This window comes from Neopsephotus bourkii, unplaced genomic scaffold (genome assembly GCF_033783945.1).
Source record: "Neopsephotus bourkii isolate Nb327-2 ecotype Australia unplaced genomic scaffold, CSIRO-AGI_Nbou_v1 NB_1539, whole genome shotgun sequence".
Taxonomy (NCBI): domain Eukaryota; kingdom Metazoa; phylum Chordata; class Aves; order Psittaciformes; family Psittacidae; genus Neopsephotus; species Neopsephotus bourkii.
The window spans coordinates 140,669-163,303 of record NW_026902015.1 but is presented as its reverse complement, the minus strand read 5'-3'; the positions used below and the strand labels follow the sequence as shown (position 1 = coordinate 163,303).

At 38.6% G+C, this 22,635-nt stretch overlaps 1 protein-coding gene across 2 annotated transcripts in view; it reads left to right on the top strand.

The window, feature by feature from the left end:
- The window catches only part of PALS2 (protein associated with LIN7 2, MAGUK p55 family member), a 60,761-nt gene that overhangs the window by 22,151 nt on the left and 15,975 nt on the right, over nt 1-22,635 (top strand). Inside the window, exons 2-3 of one of the 2 annotated variants that reach the window (XM_061370310.1) lie at nt 9,076-9,194; nt 14,728-14,880. In XM_061370310.1, the coding sequence (XP_061226294.1) occupies nt 9,078-9,194; nt 14,728-14,880 (270 nt within the window). In that variant the 5' untranslated portion in view covers nt 9,076-9,077. Of the gene's footprint in view, nt 1-9,072; nt 9,195-14,727; nt 14,881-22,635 lie in introns of both variants that reach the window. The other variant, XM_061370309.1, reaches the window with a different exon arrangement.

Genomic DNA, 22,635 nt, shown 5'->3' with positions numbered 1-22,635 from the left:
AAGAGATTACTTAAATGTATTTTTAATAGTTTCTTCATTTTCTGTAATATTTGGTCTTCATATTTGTGCAGCTTGGCAGGTAAATAGAAATGCTGATGCTTTGAAGTTTTCTGAAAGATCTGCTCAAATACTTCTTCCAAGTGGCAATATATGAACATTTGTAATAGCAGGAGGAAAAGTAGTGTTTTCTTTTAAGCTGTGCCTTATAATAACTGCAATATACAATTTAGAGGGCAAATGGAACTGGCTTCAAAATTTGTCTCCTTACTACTACCTTTTTGGAAGATTAATCCAAATAGCTAGAGCAAGTGCTTCATATATTCAGGGCAATGTATAAAGTTTCCAGAAACTTTAGAAGTAAATTTATTTGTTGGCAGCCAGCAGTGGTGATGTTCAAATGTTCAGCAAAGATTTACTGTAGTTATTAAGTTTCTGATGAATAGTATTTAGAAGCGGTAAATCATCATATTAGCAACTTAAAATCAATTCACAAAGTAATTATTTGGAGGCATGAATCTGTTGTTTTGCTCAAAACGACCACGGTAGCATAGTTTTTTCAGTGTTGCCTTAGTGGCCTTGCAGAAGTGCAGGCATCCATAGCAGAACTGATGGTGTTCATGGGTTTAAACTAGGGCCTTTTGTATTACCAAAAGAGTGGAGATTTCTGTCTTTCAGTATAGTATCATTGTGAGTTTCCAGTATTTATTAAAGGTAGTATTTACATGGTGTGAAAGAGCAAAGTTCACAGACAGTAATAGTGAGCAAAGATTTCTATCTGAATGAAAGATGCTGGGAAATAATGACAGAATCACACAGTCACTGAGGTTGGAAGGGGCTTCTTAAGATCATCTTACCCACCTCCCTGCTCAAATTGGATCAGCTGGAGCAGGTTGTCCAGGCCTGTGTCCCTTGGGTTTTGAGTATTTCCAGGGATGATGACTTCTGTGGGCGACCTGTTCCATTGAGAATGAGAGACAGATGATATGAATGGAATAAATAGAAATGCAGGCTGTAGATAAGGAAAACCTGTTTAATCATTAGGAAGCAGTGGAAGCATTTGGCAAGAGAAGTTGTGTAGTCTCCTTGCTGAGAGGTTTTCAAGACTACTGGGTAAGCCCCTGAGCAGTGTGGTGTTCTTTCATAGCTGTCCCTTCTTAGAGCATGAAGTAGGATTAGAGACATTGTGGGGACCTTTCCTGCTTAAGTTAAGCTTTCATAACTTGATCCAGTTGTTTTCTTGAATGTGTTTATGGGAGGAAAATGTTTACTTTTTAGTAATCATTTGTTTTAACTGATTACCCTCAAACAGTTGCATATGCTCTGATTCAGTAAGAAATGCTAGTTTTTTTAGTGGGGCATGAAAACTGTTTAAGCAGAAAAATGGGAAAGTGAATTCTCTTTTTAAAAAATTGCACACATGACCCTTTCATAAAGCATCTTAAGCTCTCCTGCCTCTTCCAGTGTGGCACAAACGCCATAGTGAAGAAGCAAATTCAGTGGGTGGTTCAGACTACAGTAGAGGAATCGCCATGTAGGTTCTACACTTTGTTTGCTGCAGAGAACTTTAAACTGTCAGAAAAGGCATATTCAGCATAGTTGTCTGTGTGCATGTGTGCGCTTCATCAGTTAATCATCATCTGTGCCTGAAGCTTGCATCAGTCTTTCTCTAATTAAAATAAAACCAGAAAACTTGGTAATATTTAACACATGTATAGGTTTATTTTTGAAGCATCAAGCTTAGTTAGTGAACATCAAATTCAGTCAATCGCCTTTGTACTTTACAGTCTTTTTCTTTACAATCCTTTATTAAAGGGAAGGCTATCACAATTTCCTCAGTAATAATTTTAGTGTATCTCTTATCAGTATGTTAGTGTTGGTCATGATACGTGTATTCAAATAAGACTTAACCTTTTAATTCCACTGGTTTTGGAGCTGTGATGATTTGTTCCCTTTTTATCTTTGCTGAATTAATTTTAAAATAGTGCTTTCCTTTCCAAAAGATGCAGCTGTGAGGTCCATCTGTTCATCAGAAAATTTGTGCTTCATCTTTTTTTAGACAAACTTCACAGCCTGAGAGAATATGGCTACAGTGGTTGTGATGGGGAGGGGTTGTTCGCTCTTCCCCATGGCTTTTGTGACCTTAAGAATCATGAAAAATGGGCATGTAAGATGTAGTTGAGCTAGGTTTAATAAGGGTAGGGACTGCTTGAGCTTCTATTTATAGTTATGCTGAAATAGCTCAGTCTTGGCTTGCCGGGAGACTTCGAGAAAATGAAGTAAAAAAGTTAGTTAACATTTCTAAGCATTTACATTACTTCTTTTCAACATGCAAAAATTCAGTGAGTAGAATTTGAATATCCAGAGGAGCATTCATTCTTATCTTTTCCTCCTTCCTTCACTAATTCACTGCTATATATGCTATTAATTTCTCTGCTTCTGCAGTCAATAAAATATGAATGCTGCAAGACAACAGCTTCCTTCATTAAGCAGTCTTACAGTCTTTTGAGAGGAAATCCATTTTATTTACTTAGCAAGGAAGGGGTGCTGGTTAGGAAATGTGCCTCCATGATGTTACAGTGGGCTGCCACCCACAAATATTTGAGTTAAGGTGGCTATCAATAGAGCTGTAGCTGCATTGGCCTAACACTTCCTGCTTGGCAGTTGTCAAATAACCTGGATAAAACCTCTGTCTGATGTAGATGCAAACTCTCAGGGTGTTTAAGAGCCCAAGTAGCATTGTGTCATTCTGCGATAAGCAACATAGGCATACCTTGTATGGGGTTATGTAACTGATTTGTAGCCTGATGTAGGGGAGCAGAGGAGTTAAGCTACAATTGTACATCACTTTTACAGTGTTTCTCAGGAGGTATTTCTGAACATGATCTCTGCTCATTAAATACAGTTGTTGGCTGTGAGAACGCAAACAGAATGTTATATGTGCCCACTGCATAATGCTTTCCCAGAAACTTATCTCAAAACCTGATTTTTGAAACTTACTCTAAGAGTAGTAACAGAGGGCTTTGTCAGTGTTTCATATATTCTTGGTAAATGGTTTGTTATTGAATGAACTTCTCTGTTCTAGCTCAAAATATTAACTTGTTCATAGGTACTCTTTTTCTCAGGCCTGGACTGCCAAAAATGTAACTGGGGAGAGAAGTGGCCAATACAAAATAATTTCTTCTTTTTCACCTTATATTAAATCAGAAATCAATTTAAAAAAAAAACAAAACAACAAAAACCCCACCAACCAAAAAAACCCTGAAACCCCACAAATCACATGAATACAAATGGAAGAAATTGATGCAGTTGTCATTGGCTTAGGGCTGTATGAGTTACAAATTAATCCTTTGTCTGTGCATATTGGGCGTCTTGTGAAACTTTTCTTTTGAGTATATCCCTCTTGAAAAGGTTCTAGATCACAGAAGAAATTGTTTCCAAAATTTGCGTATGTAATGGGATTTTAATCTAAGTTTCTAAACTTCGAGTGAAGCACCAGCCTCACCAGTAGTCCTTGAGGTATTTATTATACCTTCCTATCCAGATGAGTAGGCCATGTGGAAATAAATATGCATATGTTTATTTAAATATACATAATTTTATTTTCATTCCTGTTAGTTTGTAATCTTGGAGACTAATAAAATGAAATTGAGCTAAAAAAAACCTGTGCCAGGCATTCACTCTAGAAAGCTCTGCTTCTCCCCAGTGAGTGACACATTTGTCTTCTGTCTGCAAATCTGGAAAATTTATTTAAATGTATGCTTCCTCCTTCCTTTACATAGAATTAATGTAGACAAGAATTAGGCACTGAAAGAAAGAGTAAATTCAAATTTGATAGAAGAGTCATAGTTGAGAGCTTTATGAAAACCTGTCTTTTTTCTTACAAATACAAGAAGGGTTATCATGGTATCTTTTACTTCTAGTTGATCTGAATTTACTATTGTAAGATACAGTATGTAGATTAAACCTTTGAAGCATCCTTTGACTGAAGAACTACATGTGAATTGTATATTAATTCTGGTTAGTCAATTTGCATTAGGAAGTGGAATTTCTGCATTCTTATGCCTCAGAATGCATTCTGTTTGCCACAGAGATCAATTGGCATGTTTTCCCCTGCTTTCACTTTTTGATATGGGATTCAGATGACAAGCTAGTTCCTCTGAGGATGGGGTCATAAGCATAGTTGGATTAAATTGTTCAATGCATGTACACAGCAGACGAGGCTGCTCCTGCTGACTCTTGCTTGAGGCTTTAAGTTTCCTATGGTTATGGAGATGTTCTTTGAAAATTGACTGTGGAAATTAATTCTACCTGCATGTACAATCCCTGTCACCAAAGCCAGGGGCTGGAGTGGAGGGTGGCTCGTTGTAATCTCATTTTCTGTTAGGAGTCCCAGCTCAGACTCCTTTCTGTTGTCACTTTTTCCTAAGAATCCCTTTATTTCAACACCTTGCCTCAGCTGAGAGCCTGCTGCTGCTGCTCAGTTCCTCCTGTTCTGTCTGGAGGCTGTAGCCAGTGTATGTTTCTTGTCATGTGTGTGTTCTTAGATGGTTTTGTTAACTGCCATAGTCAACCATGCCCATCTCTTACTGTCCTCACAAAAACAGATCCTTTTGTGTTGTGATGATAATTTAAAATTTTATCCAGATGGGTCTTTGAATACTGAAGGAAGTTTGTCTTCTGAAAGAGAAGGAGGTGCGTAGTAGAGCTCTTTGAAGTTAGTATGTTCTTACCAGTTTTCTCTGAAGGATGGGATGAGAGGGGCAAAAGAGACCCAATTAATTTTCTACTGAAGGAGAAGCACATATTTGCTTTTTATTGGGCACTAAAGTATTCAACAATAAGGAGCACTCCTGACGACGTAGTTTATGCAGTTTGTTCACTGTAGTCCTTAGTTCTTGTATTGCCTCAATTAAATCTAAGTTATACAGGTCTTCCCCTACTCCCTCCCTCCCTACCCTCATAACCTCTATCAACATTTCCAGGGCAGATTTGCCAGAGAGGATATGGGAGGCTCAAAAGGCAACATTTGATGAAGTATTCAGATTGGGCAGACTCCTTAGTTCCATCTCCAGACTCCTTAGTTCCATCTTTTTCTTGTTTCATAGAACCTTATCTTTTAAGTAAAACTTTCCTAAGTGAGCATTTAACATCTTCAGCTTTTATTCCTGCTGTTCAGATATAAGATAGCTTTCTAAAAGAGCCAGGTGGCTTTGCCCCAGGAAAGAAAAAAGTGAAATAGTTTTAAAAATTGCTACTTGAAATTCCATGTGTATCTTCCTTATTCTGAAAGGTAATTAGACTTAAGCCTGGAAACAATGTATCTCCTGCTTTTTTTCATCAAACCACGGAATACCAGGTTGGAAGAGACCTCAAGGATCAGCTGGTCCAACTTTTCTTGGCAAAAGCACAGTCTAGACAAGATGGCCCAGCACCCTCTCAGCTGAGTCTTGAAAGTGTCCAACACTGGGGAATCCACTACTTCCCTGGGGAGATTATTCCAATGGCTGATTTTGCTTGCTGTGAAAAATTTTCCTCTTGTTTCCAGTTGGAATCTCCTTGGAGCAGCTTTTAGACACTACCCTCCTTGTCTTTTCCATGTGACTCTTTGGAAAAAGAGTGTCCATCTTTGCAGTCATCCTTTAAATACTAGAACATGGTGCAAGGGTCTCCCCTGAGCCTTCTTTTCCTTTCTTTTTCTTTTTCTTTTTTTTTTTCATACAAATGAGTAACTAAAAGCTGATTGGATAAACAAAAATAGGGTCTGTAATACAGTTACCAAAGTGTTTCCCCCCAGCTTTAAACTGTCTTTGAATACATCGTATTGTTTGAAAGTGCACATATGAATATCTAAGGTGTATGTAGGTCAATATGTTGCTTAGAGTTTCAAAGCTATTTCAACATGAGCAAATAGTAACATTTCACATTAAACAGGAATTATGCTTGAAGCTGGCCCATGGCTTGCATAATAAGTGTAAAATGTTGACATTAAAGTACTACAGGAAGTACTCAAGTATTATTGTCTCTTCTTTTGAAATAAAGCAGCTGACATAACACCTGTTGGAAGATGCTCTTGGTCACTTTTTGGAAAATAACAGTTAGGCATATCCTGGATTTTTCTGGCAGGTGAATGTAAAGCAGTGAAACACCGTGAAGCATATAAATGTTGCTCTAGTTACCATATACTGCTTTGTTGAAGCTTCTTAAGGTTTTCTCTCGTAGCTGGTTAAAATAAAGGGGTACTTAATATGTATTATTATTTTTTATTTATTCAGCTGTTTAGAAACCTCTTCCCTTTAAGATGGGGAAGTGGCTACACTGGGGCAATACAGAGATCCACCCTGTGTTCAAACATACAGAATCCAGGGCTAGTAAAGGTATCTTATCCTAACTTACAGATGCCTTTTTGGTTTTCTTTCTAATATTAGGCCTATGCTATTTGTAGCTAAGAAGACTCTTGCCATGATGGCTGTGCCATGAGAGAAGGCAAACCATCAGATGCACAGCAATAGGAGGCTGTTTCTGAAGGCAGCTGATCACCTGGGATGCAAGTCTGCCTTTGTGAATTTTTTTAACTCTGCATGTTGATAAATATGTTCGCTGCTTTCCAAGAATGCTAAAATGTACTCAAGCAGTTTTTATGCTAGAATTTGTGAATTTGAAAATGCCCTGTCTAGTTGCAGGAAGCTTGAAAGTGGTTCTTGTGAAGCTTAATGCTGTAATGTTGCTCCTTGCAGTTTCTCCTTGATGCTGAAGTTTAAGTAAGTGTTTTATTTTTACATTAGCTCATTCTCAGATAGGCAGACTTCTGAAAGGGTTACATAAGAAACAGCTTATTAACATGGAGATATATAGGGAATATCTTTTATGCATGCCTCTGTTGGCATCAAGTGCTGGAATTGCAACTGGTAGTTGAGATGCATGCTTTGACCTGAAGGAAGCTTTATATTTTTAGTCAGATTATTTATGAGAACCGAAGTGCTAACCTGATGTCCCTTAAAAACAATTTACATAACTGTTAAAAATGTAAAAAAAGCTTACTATTATAACACTTGCAATATTTATGCAGCACCATTGGGTAGAAATATGTCTACTTCTGCAAATACTGTTGCTTTCATGCCTGCATTAAGGGTTGTGAATCTGTAACTGGGAATTGAGAAAACACAGAAGAAGGCAGTTGCCTCTGGAGCTGATCTCTAGGACATACCTAGTCAGAGGAAGATCAGGAAGATCAGGACATACCTAGTCAGAGGAAGATGTGGTCTATTTACAGGTTGATTTGGTGGCTTTATGTAATGTATGACTGCTAAAAACACTTTATCTGCTATAAAATAGAAAAAATATTGCTTCAAAATCTGAAAGCATAAAGTGTCATTTTCCCTCCTACTCATGGTTCCACAGAAGATTCACTTCTTGAAAGAGAGACGTATGGTTAAACCAGTTTGTTTTTTTTTTTTTAATGCAGTCATTTGGCGCACACTGCTGTAGTTAAAATGTGGCACACAAGAGGATTTGATTTTTCAAAAGTCAGCTTTTGAAAAGACAGAAAGAGTGGCCAGAAATTTTTTTCTTGGGATGGAATTTCTAGGAAGAATTGAAATTAGAAAGTAGGTGTTGAGAAATGCTGTTTGTTCTGTTACTCTGCAGTGTTTCATAATAGCTTTCATTATAAAGGAATGAGGAAAGTTAAGGGTAAATTCCTGTGTGGGAGAAAGGGCATATAGGCTTTCTAATTCACTTGATATATGCTGCTATGCAGCATGAGGAGCATGGCAGTACATGGGGCTTGTTCTAATGCTTTTAGCTTGTTAGGGGATTTCAACAGAAGGGTTTTTTTAGTATGCCTGTGTATGTGTCTGAGCATGGATTTGTAACTCAGCAGGAGTCTAAAGGAATACAGTTAAAAACAAGAACAGTATAGATTTTTTCACTACTAAGATAACACTACAAGGTAAGAATGATAGTCAAACATTGAAAAACAGGGAATGAATGACCATTTACCTTGTGAAGGACATCATAACTCGTCAATGGTGCCTCCTTTTGTGCAGCCTAAACTGGCACACATCCACCTCTGCAAGCTTGTGCCTAGCTGATATAATCACAGGTAAGGGCTGCTGCACACGAGCCCAAATGCATAAAAACTCTGTAATAAGTGAATATACTGATCCTGATGTCTAATGAAAGATCTGCTTTGTTCAACTCTATTTTAAATGAGAAGATTGAAGCACAGAGTTATAAACAAATTCTCATCCCTTACCTCAGTGACTTCACAGGACAAGACAGCTAGGATGGTGAGATTATCTGGCTACTTCTTGTCAGCATTATTCGCTGTCACCCAAGTTGCTGCATTTCTCTCTGTGAGGCTGTAGATAGCCAGGGAAATCTCCACTGAGGGTACTGGGCAGGCGTGATATATTTTGCATTGCAGGATAAACTTCCCATTTTGGTATGTTGTGGTGCCAGGTTGGTGTTAGCATCTGCACCGTCTATGCTTAGTGCTGGCTGGAGTGTAGTACATCAGAACTGCTTGTAAAGGACTGCTGGGGATGGATAGAAGTGTCCCCAAGGTAAGAGCGGTCTTGAAAGCAAATTTTTGGTTAAAAAAAATAAAAGGGAACTACATGTTCATTTTAAAAAGTGACATCTGCTTATACAAGCATTGTAATATTTGCAGTTGGTTGGTGTATGCATGAGGGCTGAAAACTTCCTCTGGAAGAGAGATGAAATAAAGAATCATAAACGAGTTGTTTGTATTATATTGGAAAGATTATGCATACCTTACAGTTTATGCTTGTTTGGGTTTTTTAAATCTTGAAGTAGTAGCAAGACTTGAAAGGAATGTGCTGGGCCTGGATTAAAGTTAATTGTGATGATAAAGATTTGGATAGATGCTTTATTTCCATCTTTCAAACAAACAAAAAAAAAGGTTCTTTTTCCAGTCTGTGCACTCGTTCTCAGTAGACACAGTTCGTTGCTTAACATAGCTAAAGTTAATGTTGTGGTGATTCCCAGAGTTTTTGTTATTTATGCAAGTCTACTTTGGTCAGTACTTACTTTTTGTTTTTGTTTTGTCAGCAGCCATGCAGCAGGTCCTGGATAACCTTACTGATCTGCCAACATCCACAGGTGCTGAAGAAATAGACCTGATTTTTCTTAAAGGAATTATGGAAAACCCTATTGTAAGATCACTTGCTAAGGTATTTAAACTTGCTGCTTTGAGTAGAATCTGGAAATATTTTAACTCTTAAATTACTGTGTTGAACACTGAGTATGGATTGGCATCTCATACATATTAACAATGGCCTTATGTATGGTGCATCTTATTAAAAAACTTGAAGGTGAAGATTTGGTATAATGCTATTTCTGTGCACGCTAATGTATTTTTAGATGGAAGATTCTCGAGGAAGAAGAAAAATTCAGAGACTCCAGAAATAATGTGGTAATGTTATTTATGAGGAAAATATCAAAATATGAAATTAGACGCAGTTGGCTTTAATATAGTCTTGTGACCACTGTTGTGTGCAAAACCCATACACTTATTGACTTAGTATTTTTGCCAAATTGAAAATTGAGACCAATAACTTTCTTCCATGGCATAAGCAAGTTTCCTTTTTGTTTTTGGCTCAAAATGACTTTCTGATCAGCCCAGTGAAATAGTCTTTCCATGCCCTGGATCTGAGAAAGTAACACTGGTACCTTGTCAGCTCTCTGAGACATAGGTTATCCTTAGATTTTGTCTTGCATTATGAAAATCTTGTATTTATAGATGGTAGTCATCAATTATGAGTATGTAAGGTGATATTGTCACCACGACAGATATTTACAAAAAATCTTTGGATTCTGTAATTCAAATTACGGAAGCTGATCTTACCAGTAGGAGATGCAGTCACTATTGGTCAGAACTTACATTCTTAATCTTCATAAAAATAAGATCCTTTCATGAGGAAAACTCAGTTCACTTAAATATAGCTGTCTCTTTAATATGAGTAGACATCTGAAAGCAATGCCCTCTAGGCAGGCATGAAATACTCTGTAAAGCTAAAGGATTGTTGTGCAGCGATTTTACTCAGTATAAAATTCTGGAAAGGAAAACCTCTCGCAAGAATTCATATGACAATTTAGTTCTGTTTAGCTGTTCAAAAAATTGGTTGTAAGTGGAAGACATTGCATAGTAATAAACTTAGAAATAGTGGAAGTGTCTCATCTGCTAGTGTGATGACTGCAGAGGGGAAGATTTGGATGCTAAATTGGCCAGAGTAAGTTAAAGTATTTTCTTTCTTAGAGTTGTTTCCATCTTTGGTATCTGCTGCATAGGACGTCTTTAATTTAGTGTTTATCATGAAGAAAAAGTTCATTGCAAACCATTCATTTTTTTTATATCAATAATTTTTGCTTTAATGGCCAAATACAATTATATGGAATTTAATGAGTAGCAGATGTAAAAAAGTGCTTGTAATGGAAATAGGTTCTTAACTGTAAACTTGCTTGATCTAGAATGCTGAAAGGTTTTAATTGTGTTCATGTGGCATGACCACACTCGTATTTTCTTTTGTAATGATTTTGGAATCATATCCAAAATCTCAGTCCCAACCAGCAGAGCTAAATAAGGACAAGATCAAATGACAGCACATTTCATGAAATGTTTATCTTTTGTATACATCCATTTGTCCCTAAAAATTTGTAAAACTTGTTTTCCGATTAGAAGAGCTGGTTTTAACAGAATAGGCAATTCCCAGGACACTGAGATGATCAGCTCATTTAAGCAGATTCATTTTGGACCAGGCCAGAAATGCAAATGTTTTTTATTTTCCTTTACTAGTGAGTTATTAAGACTAATCATTATGTAAAGTATTCAAAAAAGGACAAAAAGAAACTTGGAGATATGTGCCATGAGCCATACAAGCTTATTTTTTTCTTTTTAGTCCTTAAAGATATAGAGCCAAGCAATAAGCATAGTAGTAAGTTTATAGTACCTTGCAATGCAAAGTGTGGCTAATCTTTTAAAACTGTCTGAAGTTCATTTCACACCTTTTTCTGTCTGGAGTAAAGGCATCATGGTAGGAATTACAGATTTTTGGGGGATAGGGTTCTTTCACTGTACCATTCTACTTTTCATGAGGTGGTAGGGGAAATTGTGATCACTGTAAAATATATGATTTGCCTGTCACTTACTGGCATTTATAGAATCATAGAATCGTTTGGGTTGGAAATGGACCTCTAGAGATCCTCTAGTCCGAGTCCCCTGCAGTAAGCAGGAACACCTTCCACTACTAGGTCAGGCTGCTCAGAGCCCCATCCAATCTGGCCTTGAACGTTTCCATGGATGAGGCATCTACCACCTCTCTGGGCAACCTGTTCCCATGTTTCACCACCATCATTGTAAAAAATGTCTTCCTTCTATCTAGTCCAAATCTACCCTCTTTCAGTGTAAAACAGTTACCCCATGCCCTATTCAATACAGGCCCTACAAAAAAGTTTACCCCCATCTTTCTTCTAAGCCCCCTTCAGCCTGCAAGCTGCTGTAAGGTCTCCCTGGAGCCTTTTCTTCTCCAGGCTGAACAAGCCCAACTCTCAGCCTGCCTCCGTGGGGAGAAGGTCCTCCAGCCCCCTGGTCATCTTTGTGGCCCTTCTCTGAACCCACTTCAACAGGTCCATGTCTTTTCTATGCTGAGGTTTATGTTTGATCTTAAACTAGCCTTTAGAATTGTTATGCTCTTTTGAAAACAGTTGTTGAATTTGGAACATGCATGACTTTTACTCAGTTTTGGTACTGAACTGTCTTCTCAAAATTCTCTTCTGGAATGTTAATTATTCTTTTGACCTCAAAACTTTTATCTTCTTTTCCACAGTCACACTTGCTTTTAGTAGTGTAGCATAGCCTGCAGCATACCAGGTGGGTGCCTAACCCGAACCAAGGAAACATCTTAGGAGTAATCTGTAAGCCTTTAGTCCAGTGTTCAGGATGTCAGATTGTTGGAGGCAAAAGCCTTACTATTCGAACATTTGGCAAGTATAATAAATATTGAATGCATCAAAAGACTCAATTCAGTATCACTATTTCTGAAATGAAGAATAATAGCACTGTTAGGTATTTTTTTTCCCTTTTTCTTAATTATTCATACCATTCCATAACCTGCTACTCCAGCATATCCCAGAATCAGAGGTTGTTCATTGTTAAACTTTCAGTTCCCCAGTATATACACGGCCTTGATTTTGGAATGAAAAGTGAGGATATTTGAATTTAGATTATAGTCTGTTAGTGGTAGTATTTTAAAGAAAGTGAGTGAGAAAAAAGGTGACCCATATTCTCTAATCGTACAAAGGTTTTGCAGTTGGAATATGTTTAAAATTCAATAGGTTTGTGTTTTGACTTGCTGTAAAAGAAGTTAACTTTAATAGAAGGGTATTGTTTACTGTATGTATTATGTGCAAAATAGTATTCCCTTATTAAGGAGAATGTGTATAGGTGCCAAGCTTCCTATGACTTGGTAATCATGGTCATTTGTTTTGTGCGTGTTGGTGTTGGGGAATGTTGGAAATGTCTCTCTCTATGTTAAGTTAGCTTCCAAGTGTTTGATCATCAGTCCTGCAGAAATACCATTTTGTAGACATGAAGTAGAATTTAATACTCAGATGATTTCAGGAAGAAAAGGTTTCTGGTTTTAGCAAAATTTTATTTTAACATGTTTTAAGGCACTAATAAGAAATTAATGTGTGCACATACCTTCAAATTATAGATATGGGAAGTATAGGTACATGAATCCCACATATATTGTTATTTTTTGTGTTTTCACATGCCAAATGAATTGTTCTTTTTTGAACTTCTTGTTGCTACGGTGTTGCACTCTTGAGTGCATTGAGAATCTTAGTTATTTTTGGCCTCCTCTTGTTCCCTAATTTTATGATAGCAGCACTGTAAATTTTATGATACAAGACAATAAATAAGCTTTAATAGATATTTCTCTTGTTTCTCAAAGCTCCTACCTTTCAATGAATTGAAGTATCTGCAGTGTTTAGGAAAGGATTATGTCTGCAGCAGTAGCTCTAGAAAGGGATTAAAAGCTATCACAGAATCCCAGAATGGTTGAGATTGGAAGGGCCCTCTGGACAGCATCTGCTCCCAGTCCCTTGCGCAAGCAGGGTCACCTGGAGATGGTTGGTTGGGACTGTGGCCAGATAGCTTTTGGATATCTCCAAGGAGGGAGACTCCAACCTCTCTGGGCAACCTGTGCCAATGCTCAGTGACCCTCCCTGTGGAGAAGGCATTTCCTGATGTTCATCCAGAGCTTCCGATGTTTCAGTTTGTGTCTGCTGCATCTTGTCCTGTCACTGGGTACCACTGAAAAGAGCCTGGCTCTGTCCTCATTGCACCCTCCCCACAGGTATTTACAGGCTACACAGGCGCAGCTCTCTCAGCCTCTCTCAAATGTGAGGTGCTCCAGTCCCTTTACTATTTTGTGGCCCTTCACTGAGCTCTCTGCAGTATGTCTAGAACTGTACACAGTACTCCAGTGTGGGCTCAAGAGTGCGGAGCAGAGCTCAACCTTCTGACAACAGTGTTCTTACTGCAGCCCAGGGTATTGTTAGCCACTTTTGCTACAGACTTTTCTTTAGCATTTCCTCTGTCTATGCACACTTTCCTTTAGAATTGGGGGTGCTGGTCAATGAGAAAATGGACATGAGCCGGCTTCAGTGTGCGCTTGCAGCCCAGAAAGCCAACCGTATCCTGGGCTGCATCAAAAGGAGAGTGACCAGCAGGTCGAAGGAGGTGATCCTGCCCCTTTACTCTGCTCTTGTGAGACCTCACTTGGAGTATTGTGTGCAGTTCTGGTGTCCTCAACATAAAAAGGACATGGAACTGTTGGAACAAGTCCAGAGGAGGGCCAGAGGACTGGAGCACCTCCGGTATGAAGATAAGCTGGGAAAGTTGGGGCTGTTCAGCCTGGAGAAGAGAAGGCTGCGTGGAGACCTCATAGCAGCCTTCCAGTATCTGAAGGGGGCCTAGGCCTATAGGCATGCTGGAGAGGGACTCTTCATTAGGGACTGTAGTGATAGGACAAGGGGTAATGGGTTAAAACTTAAACAGGGGAAGTTTAGATTCGATATAAGGAGAAAATTCTTTCCTGTTAGGGTGGTGAGGCACTGGAATAGGTTGCCCAGGAAAGTTGTGAATGCTCCATCCCTGGCAGTGTTCAAGGCCAGGTTGGACGAGGCCTTGGGTGAGATGGTTTAGTGCGAGGTGCTCCTACCCATGGCAGCGGGGCTGGAACTTGATGATCTTAAGGTCCTTTCCAACCCTAACTATTCTATGATTCTATGTTTGAATGAGAAGACACTGGGGTAAATGCTACTCTCGTGGACTCTATTTTTTTTCCTGAGCAGATCCTATAGCTCCTTTTTTGTCCTCAGTCTAGAAGGGGTACTTGTACTGGGTTCTGAAGCAGAAGGGATCTGAGGTGCTGTACTGTTCAGTTTGGTATATACAGCATAGAGGTGATAGGAAACCAGGACATACAAGCATCCTTAACAGTTGCTGCTTAAAAGTTTGTTGGGTCACATAATTAAACATGCAAAATCCTTTGGCAGTTATAAAAATAAAATACACAGATATATATGTGAATTTTCTGGCTTCTCTGCTAAAGGTTGCACTGAGAAATTATTTTAAAGGTGTAAAAATTTGAACTACTTGGAACTTATTTACAGCATAGTCTCATATATTTAATCTTACAGGCTCATGAACGACTGGAAGATTCTAAACTTGAGGCTGTCAGTGACAACAACCTGGAGCTGGTGAATGAAATTCTTGAAGACATCAGTCCCTTAGTAAATAAAGATGAAAATATTGCGGAATTGGTTGGAATACTCAAGGAGCCTCATTTTCAGGTGACACCTTTTTACTGTATATTTCCAACTTACCGTATCTGTGTCCACATACGAATCTAAGAATAATAATGAGACAAAACCTGAACTGTAGCAAGTTTTAATACATGTGATTTTACTCCAGATGAAAGGCAAAGCAGAAGCCATGTGGGGTTAAAAATGAGCATGATTTTATTCTTTGATGTTACTTCTAGAGTATCTTCACCCATTGTATTAAAATCCATTGGATTTTCTGTTACAAATCTGGGAGAAACATTTACTTCCTATATGACTGGTGTTCGCGTAACAATTCCCTGAAGGCTTCATCCTTAGCATTTCCAGGTGGGCTCAGTTCCTGGTAATGACCATTCTGCATTTTAGTTCAGCTGCTGGCATTCATACTCATGCGTGAGATGTACAGTTTGCAGAGTGAATGAGCGTGATTCTTCTATGATGTGATCTGCACTGCAGCTTGGGACTCTGCATCCCTCTCACTGTTGCTCTGCTTCAGTGAAGTTTTGACATATGCTTGTCAGAAGCAGATGTTTCTCCATAGCTGCCATAGCTACCAGCTTCCGTACTGTCCCTTGAAGATCAGGGTTTGTAAATCATTGGTGGATTCTGGACTTTCTAGGTAGGCTTCAGCTGACTTTAGTATTTAGCTGTAGGTATACTATGGAAGAACATAAGCAAACCTTTTGCCAGAGTATAAATGTGCTTCTTCTGGCAGACAGGTATGGAATCATAGATTTATTCATTCATTTGTATGTGGGTTTAAATACACAATTTTTTCCTAAATTTTTAGTTATGCATTATACAAATGTAACAGTGAGATGCCTGCTGTTTAACATAGATGCTGAAAATGCTGTCAAGCTGTGTTGTGGCCTGTTGGAAGAGAGAACATTTTTAAGAGCTCAGCTTCGGAGGTGATAGCTCTTCTGAGTGCTGATAGTTCCTTTGCCTCTTTTGAAGAGCAGTGCCTTGGTCTCCCCTGTGCTCATATTTGCTCAGAAGGGCATCATAGCTAGTGGTTCAAAGACCCTTTGGAGACTAACTGGTGAATAAACCTGCTAATCAAGTCTTTGATCCCTTAGCAGAAATTGTCACTGGAAAGGGAGAGGAAGAGTTTGACAGAATTCATAGTTACAATGCAAAAAGATCAGAATTGAGGGCCAACTGGTACACTGACAGATCTGACAAAGATTCGTTGTGTTAGATAGAATCAGAGCACTAAATGAACTAAAGCTGACAAGTCAGAGAGTGAATTGAAAGAGGAAAAAGAACTTAATAAGCAAAGTGCTGGAGTAGACTGACTTTGAAGGACACTGTAACAATGATCTCTGGAGAGAGATGGCAAAGACCAGAAACCAACTGTGCAAAGAATCTTTGTGGTGGAGCCTGGAGACTGAGATCAAGTAAGAATTTTAATTAGGCTGAGTGGTCAATACTGAGGCAAACCCGGCATTCATTCCTATTCAGTGGTCATATTAAACAAGGAGGCACAATATGAAATGCACAACGTGCTGCTGGTGTCAGTTGCTCCATTAGTTCAGGCTTAAGCAACTTACACATTTAATTTGAAAGTTACGAAGTAGCTGGTGAGCAGGAGTCCCAGTATTTCTGCTGTTCCTTGCACATTTTTGTTGCTTGATTTACAAAGAACATACTTGGAATTGCATACATGCTGCATTAGCTTTACAGTTCTGTTCTGATCTTTTGATAGTGCTTCCTAATTGCATCTTAAAGGCCCATTTAACAAATCTCTCTTCTGTTTTCCTTCTCTGTCCCCAGCAGTAAGCATCTAGTGAGCACTGTAAGGCTAGGATAAGCCATCAATGATACCTTCCAAAATGTTTTGCGAGAGTTTAGTGATTTGTCGCTCAGACTTCTGAGTGAGAAAAATCATCTATTCCATCAGCTTGTTCAGTTGTTTTTTGAACCTCTGTGAAAATGTCGTATTCACAACATCCCCCATCCAAGTGGCTGTTTTATTTTTGAGGCTGTTTCTCTCTCTTTTACTTCATAGCCCCTTGTTCCTGTGTAGAAAGTAAATGATCAGTTTTTCCTAATCAGCTTTTTCGTGTTATTCGTGATTTCAGAGGCCTCGTTGTATATGTGTGTCTGTCTCAAGTAAATAAAAAGAAGGGAAGCAAAGCTGTGTAAAGTTTTCTGAAGTCATTCACAGCAGCATGGGTTTATGAAGTGGTATAATAATTTCCATTGCATATCCTACTCATTGCCTAAAAAATTCCTGGTAGTTTGTTTGCCCTTTAACATTTAGTGAATAGAATAGCATAGTTCAAGTTGGAAGTGACCTGCAATGAGTATCCGACTGCCTGACCATTTCAGGGCTGACCAAAAATTAAAGGATATTATTAAGGGTCCAGATGCATGGTAAACACTGACAGGTATGGAGCATCAACCACCTGTCTGGGAAGCCTGTTCCAGTGTTTGACCACCCTCTCAGGAAAGCAGAGGTACCTTTAGGCTCAGTAAGCATAGAGGTGGATTGCTTTTTCGGTTTTGTTTTGTACTGCTTACACCTCTGAGATACCACTTCTGAGTCTGTCAGTTAATAGGTTAAATTAGGATGGTGTTTTCCCTTGCAGCCTGTGTTGAATTTCATTTGCCCTGTTCTCACTTTGTTGCTCATGAGGTGCTCCTGCAGGTTACAGTCAGTTTCACTCCTTGAATAGTTTAGCAGCCTCAGCAAACCCGGTCATTTCACTTCTCACCCTCATTTCCTAGATCACTTACCTGACATGTCAGTGAATTGGCAGGTGTAGAACTGAGCCCAGATGCCTGTGGGAAATCCCCTGGTGACATGAATTTTGAAAACTGATAATACTCTGTTCCTGGCCCTAATTTTTCTGTCTTTTAACCACTTGAGAGCCTTACTGCTTATCCAGTAGTAGCTTTGCTTCCTTAAAAGACTTTGATAAAGGAGTCTATCAAAGGCCTTTTGGAAATTGATCTGTATTATCAACTGTAACTGCCTTGTTGCTATGCTTGGTGACTCTTTCAAGGAGCTTAACTAGATGTGAGAAGCATGACTTTCCTTTATAAAGCATGTTGGTGCTTCCCCATGATACCTTTTGTCCAATCATTCTGTTTTTATGAAAACAACTTCTCATTTGTTTAGTATCAACATCAGACTTACTGGTTCACAGTTTGTTGACTCTTCCTTGGAAACCAGTTTAAAAATTCATGTCATGATTATTGCATGCTGTAAACAAGATTTCATGCTGCCTCTTTCACTATCCTGTTGGGTAAGTCATGGATATGTAAGAAAAATAAGCTGTTTCTGGAGCTGCCTGCTTAATTTGCTGCAAAATCTGGATGGAACGGAAAGAATTGGTTACAAAAGGAAAAGCCTATTTGATGGTTATAATGCGGCCTTGGAGAACTAACGTAACCTTCACTCTGTCAGAATTCATTAAAAAAAAGGTCTGAAGCAGCTTTAACTTTGGTTTTGGGGTTCTTTTTAATTACTGTTTTCTAAGTGCCTGTTTGCAAGGCCTTTAGTCTCATTTGCAGAAACAGTGAGCAGTTTTGGCCACTGTGTACAGGCAAAAATAGCTATCTGCTTGCTTTTTTGAAACTAGATCTTAGGTGATTCAGTTCTGAAGCCTGAAGTTAGTGTGCTTTTGTGCTTCTGTTCTCCACCTGGAGGCAGGCAGCAAAGATAACTCAGGCCAGAGTAGCAGTGTTGTGATTAAGTGTTTTTATTTAACTGATACCATAGTTATGACCACTCTGGAAGAGCTAGGACAATTTGCAGACCAAAATGTGGGTACAATATTCTTTCTAAGGCTTGAGGAGGCTATATGTCTGTCTCTGAAAAGGAAACAGAAAATGAACTAAACAGTCAAGAATTAAGTGTTGTCCTTTCTGCCTCATTTGGTGCAAGGAGGCATGTTCCAAATTCTGCAGGAGGGATCTGTAAGGAAGAAAGAAAAAACACAGTGTCACTTGTAATTATAGAAAATGTAGCTTGCATCCTTTCTCCAGTTCAGTAACTGTATAAAGAAGCCACCTTGACTTCTTTTAAAATTTCACAGACACTATTGTGTAACTGGTTTAGAGGCTAATTCTGTATTTTCCAAATGAATGGTACCAGTTTATCACAGTTGTAACCCACCTCGGTGTACAAGTATCAAATGTGGTATGCAAGTAGTGAGTGCAACAGCTTATCTGAATATATAATTTAGTGCTGAAAATACTGAATTATGGAACATTGGAGAGGGACTGGCTTCTGGAGTGTAGAGCATGTATGGTTATACTGTTGTGTTTGACTGTTCCTCCCTTGACTCATTTCTCATTTCATTCCTTTTTCTTCCCTTCCACTTCTTATCCTTTTTAGTTTTAACTGAACTTCTCAGAGGTCAGAGTGTTGGAAGATGATAAGTTCTTATGAGTTTCACAGTATTTATGTCTGGTCTTCATGCCAGTGTGTATTAAGAGCCCACTGGCACATGCAGTGCATAGAAGGGGTATAGCAAGTCTTACCAGCCAGTAGCTGGAGAGCAGGAGAGAGGAGTGGCAAAAGCCATTGCCTTGAGAGAAGAGGGAGGAGCACTGTTTGAGCAGAGGAGTAATTTCTGCTGCTTATAAAAGAACTTGTTCAGTTACTTTCACCTTCCCAAGAATTATACAAACCATTCATCCTAAACAGTAGATGCTGCTGAATCTACTTCATCTGAAAAAGAAGCCAATATTTTCTCCTAATAGTAAGCTTTATAATGGCTAATCATACCTTTTAAAAAGTTCCATTTAGCAAAGTGATTTTAAGTTGCCTCCTGGACACATCTTAATTTACGGGGTTATTTTCTGCACATATTCGTAGCTCCTTAACAGTCGTCCAGATTTCTCTAAGATCTTAAATGATTTCCTCACTTTTTCAGAAAAACATTTAAAAATGTCATCTTTTCACAGGTACATTAGGGCCCTGCAGTTTATTTATTAAATTCTGATATTTAAACAGTGTTATCAAATAAGACAAGCTCATGTTTTGTGCCTAAAGGAGGAACAGAAATATTTTAAGTACCTCTGAGGCTGGAAGTGTTAGGAAAGGAGTCCTGAGTTCAAGACCATAGAGTTGTCCTGCTCTTGTGTATTCCCCCCACCCCAGCCCCCAATTTGTAATTTATTTGGGCTGATGGATCACAGAACAATTACTGTTGGGGAAATAATTATGATATAGGGCAGACAGTGCTTCAGAACATGTAGAGATGGAGCTGAGAATCTTTTTAGGAAAAATAGATCCTGAATTTGAGCTTGGCTTCAGCGCTGTAGAGAGCTTTGGATGTTTAATGGTTCTTTACTGAATTTGAATTCACAGAATCATAGAAGGGTTACTTCTTAATTATTTTTTTACCTGTCAAATAAGTACAGCCACAGAAAACTATTGTAAAGAAGTTGACAGTTTTTAAGTTTAGAAATGACTTTATGACAGTATATTGCACAGAGGAGCCATGCTGTCTGCCACAGGACTGTATGTCTGTTGTGCAACATCTCTTGTGATATGCAGAGTTCTTCTAAATGTCCTGTCCTGGCAATATTGCTGTTTTTCCATGAGAATCTTTCTGCAGTTACTCAGTTTTGGATAGTCAGCTGATCCTGTTTACATGTGCAGCATGGAAGAAACTTTGAACTGTTTTATGATTGTTCATTATTCAGTCCATGTGGTTTTATAAGTGTTCCAGCACTAGTATGAGAAAGGTCAGATTCCAGAGGAGCTCTGGAGCTGCAGGAGCACAGGATATCACTTTTACCAGTACCATAAGAAAGAAACAAGTGAAGCTCAGGCAACTGCATTTCTCAGATCACTCAGCCATATTCCTGAAATAAGTACTGAGTGACGTAAAACATCGGAGAGCAGTCCAGCAGCAGTTAGAAACACATAGCCCTTGTTGCCAGGTGGCTTTGTTTCAATGTCCTTCAGGTCTCCATGCTGTGACCCGGCAGGCTAGAAGTAGTCTCGTAAAACTGGTATGATATCCTTGAGTTTCAGAACTGAGAGTTAGGTATGGGATGGTGAAAATTTACCTATGTCTTGCTTTAAAGAAACCAATGAGCTATTTTACTTACAGAAACCATTTTATAATCGTGGGCAGCAGTGTAGGGTCCTTGATAGTCTTTGTGACTCAGCCAACGTGTAAATAGCAGGGTAAAGATTTTGTGATTGAGAGATTGTTAAGTAGTAATTGAAAGAATTCGTGCTTGTCCATAAAACTGAGTGAATCGATCGGATCAGAATATGGAATGGGATTAGATTTAAGAACTGAAGAATCATACAGAGCATGTTAATTTTAACAGGATGACAGACTGTTAGTTTAGTAGTCTCTTTTGACTGTGAATCAGATTATAATCCATAAATTATATGACCACTAGGGCAGGGAGCTGTACAGGCATGGTTAGGTGTAAAGTTCCACAAGAAATCTATTGGTTTGTGGCCAGAAAGTTTGGGAACAACTTGTTCTAGCATGTGATTAAAAGAGAATACTGGTAGTATCATACTGGTGTATCTACCTGTTTTTGTCAGTGGCACTGTGTTAAAATGTGTGCTTGATGTTAGTTGGTTTCATATTGGAAATGTAGAAAGATAAAATATGTTTATTGCAAACATTGGCAAATAGAGATCTGTTCCCATGTTTTTTGGATTGGATGTGTCTTGGATAAGGAAGAATTAGAAATTGCTACCATCTGACAGCTGCTTGATTTAAATAAATGATTGTTTTTCATGTTTAATTTGATTTGGTTTGTCCACAGTATTAGAGCTGCCACAATAAGCAGCTGTCTTTACAGTCTTAATGGCAGGGGCAGAATCAGTGAATTCTCCTTCTAACCTCAAGTTCAAGTATCAGCAGGGTCATTGTGTGATGGGCAGATGACAATGACTATTCAGGTTTGTGATGTTTTTGAGGGCTTGCATGTTGAGGTTAGCACTAAACTAATATGGTTGCACAACTTTTAGGTTGGAAGTAGCTTACAGAAGGGTAAAGCAGACTGCATAGCAAAATTGTTAATTTGCCTAAATTTTGCCTGCTCATCTGCTCTGCTTTCTTCTAGTTTGCTGTCTTCCCCTGGCATGTGCATGTCACTATCTGTGATAGTCCCTTAATTGTGTCTTCTAATTTTAGCTACTTATTTGATACCAGTCAGTGATACAACTTAAGACTGTATCTTATCAGGTTGCTGTCTGAGACAAAACTATGTTGTTTGAAGCCTTGTAGACATCTCTTCCACTTGCTTCTTTTCCCCTTTCTGCATCTGTCAGTGAGACTTCTGAGCTATAGGAATCTACCTACAACTATCATGTATGGTGGCTATAGGAGTCTCTATTCCTCTTCTAGACAGGGACTGTCTGATATTGCTTTGCCTGTATGTATGGTCTTACAAATCTTTTCTTTAAAGTATCTCTTATGAAAAAATCAAGTCTAAATTGTGTTGTCTTCCAAAGATGATTATATTTATTTGGATCTCCTTCTTTTCCTTTGTATTTATGTGTAGGGACTGGGGAAAACACCATTAACTACAAGGTCTGAGTTCTTGTCTTCCAGAAAGTGAATTCTGTCAACTTGGATTCATTTGCTGCTAGAATTCTGCCTTGGCTTTATGCAAGCAGAAAACACTCATTCTGCAGATTGCTAGAAATCCTTGCATACCTGTAATTATCCAAATTACTGTGGAGGAAAATTTTATTACATTAAGCACAAGTATCTAATGATGAGTTATCTTCATTTTTTTGCAGAGGGTTGTTTGTTTACTTTAACCATT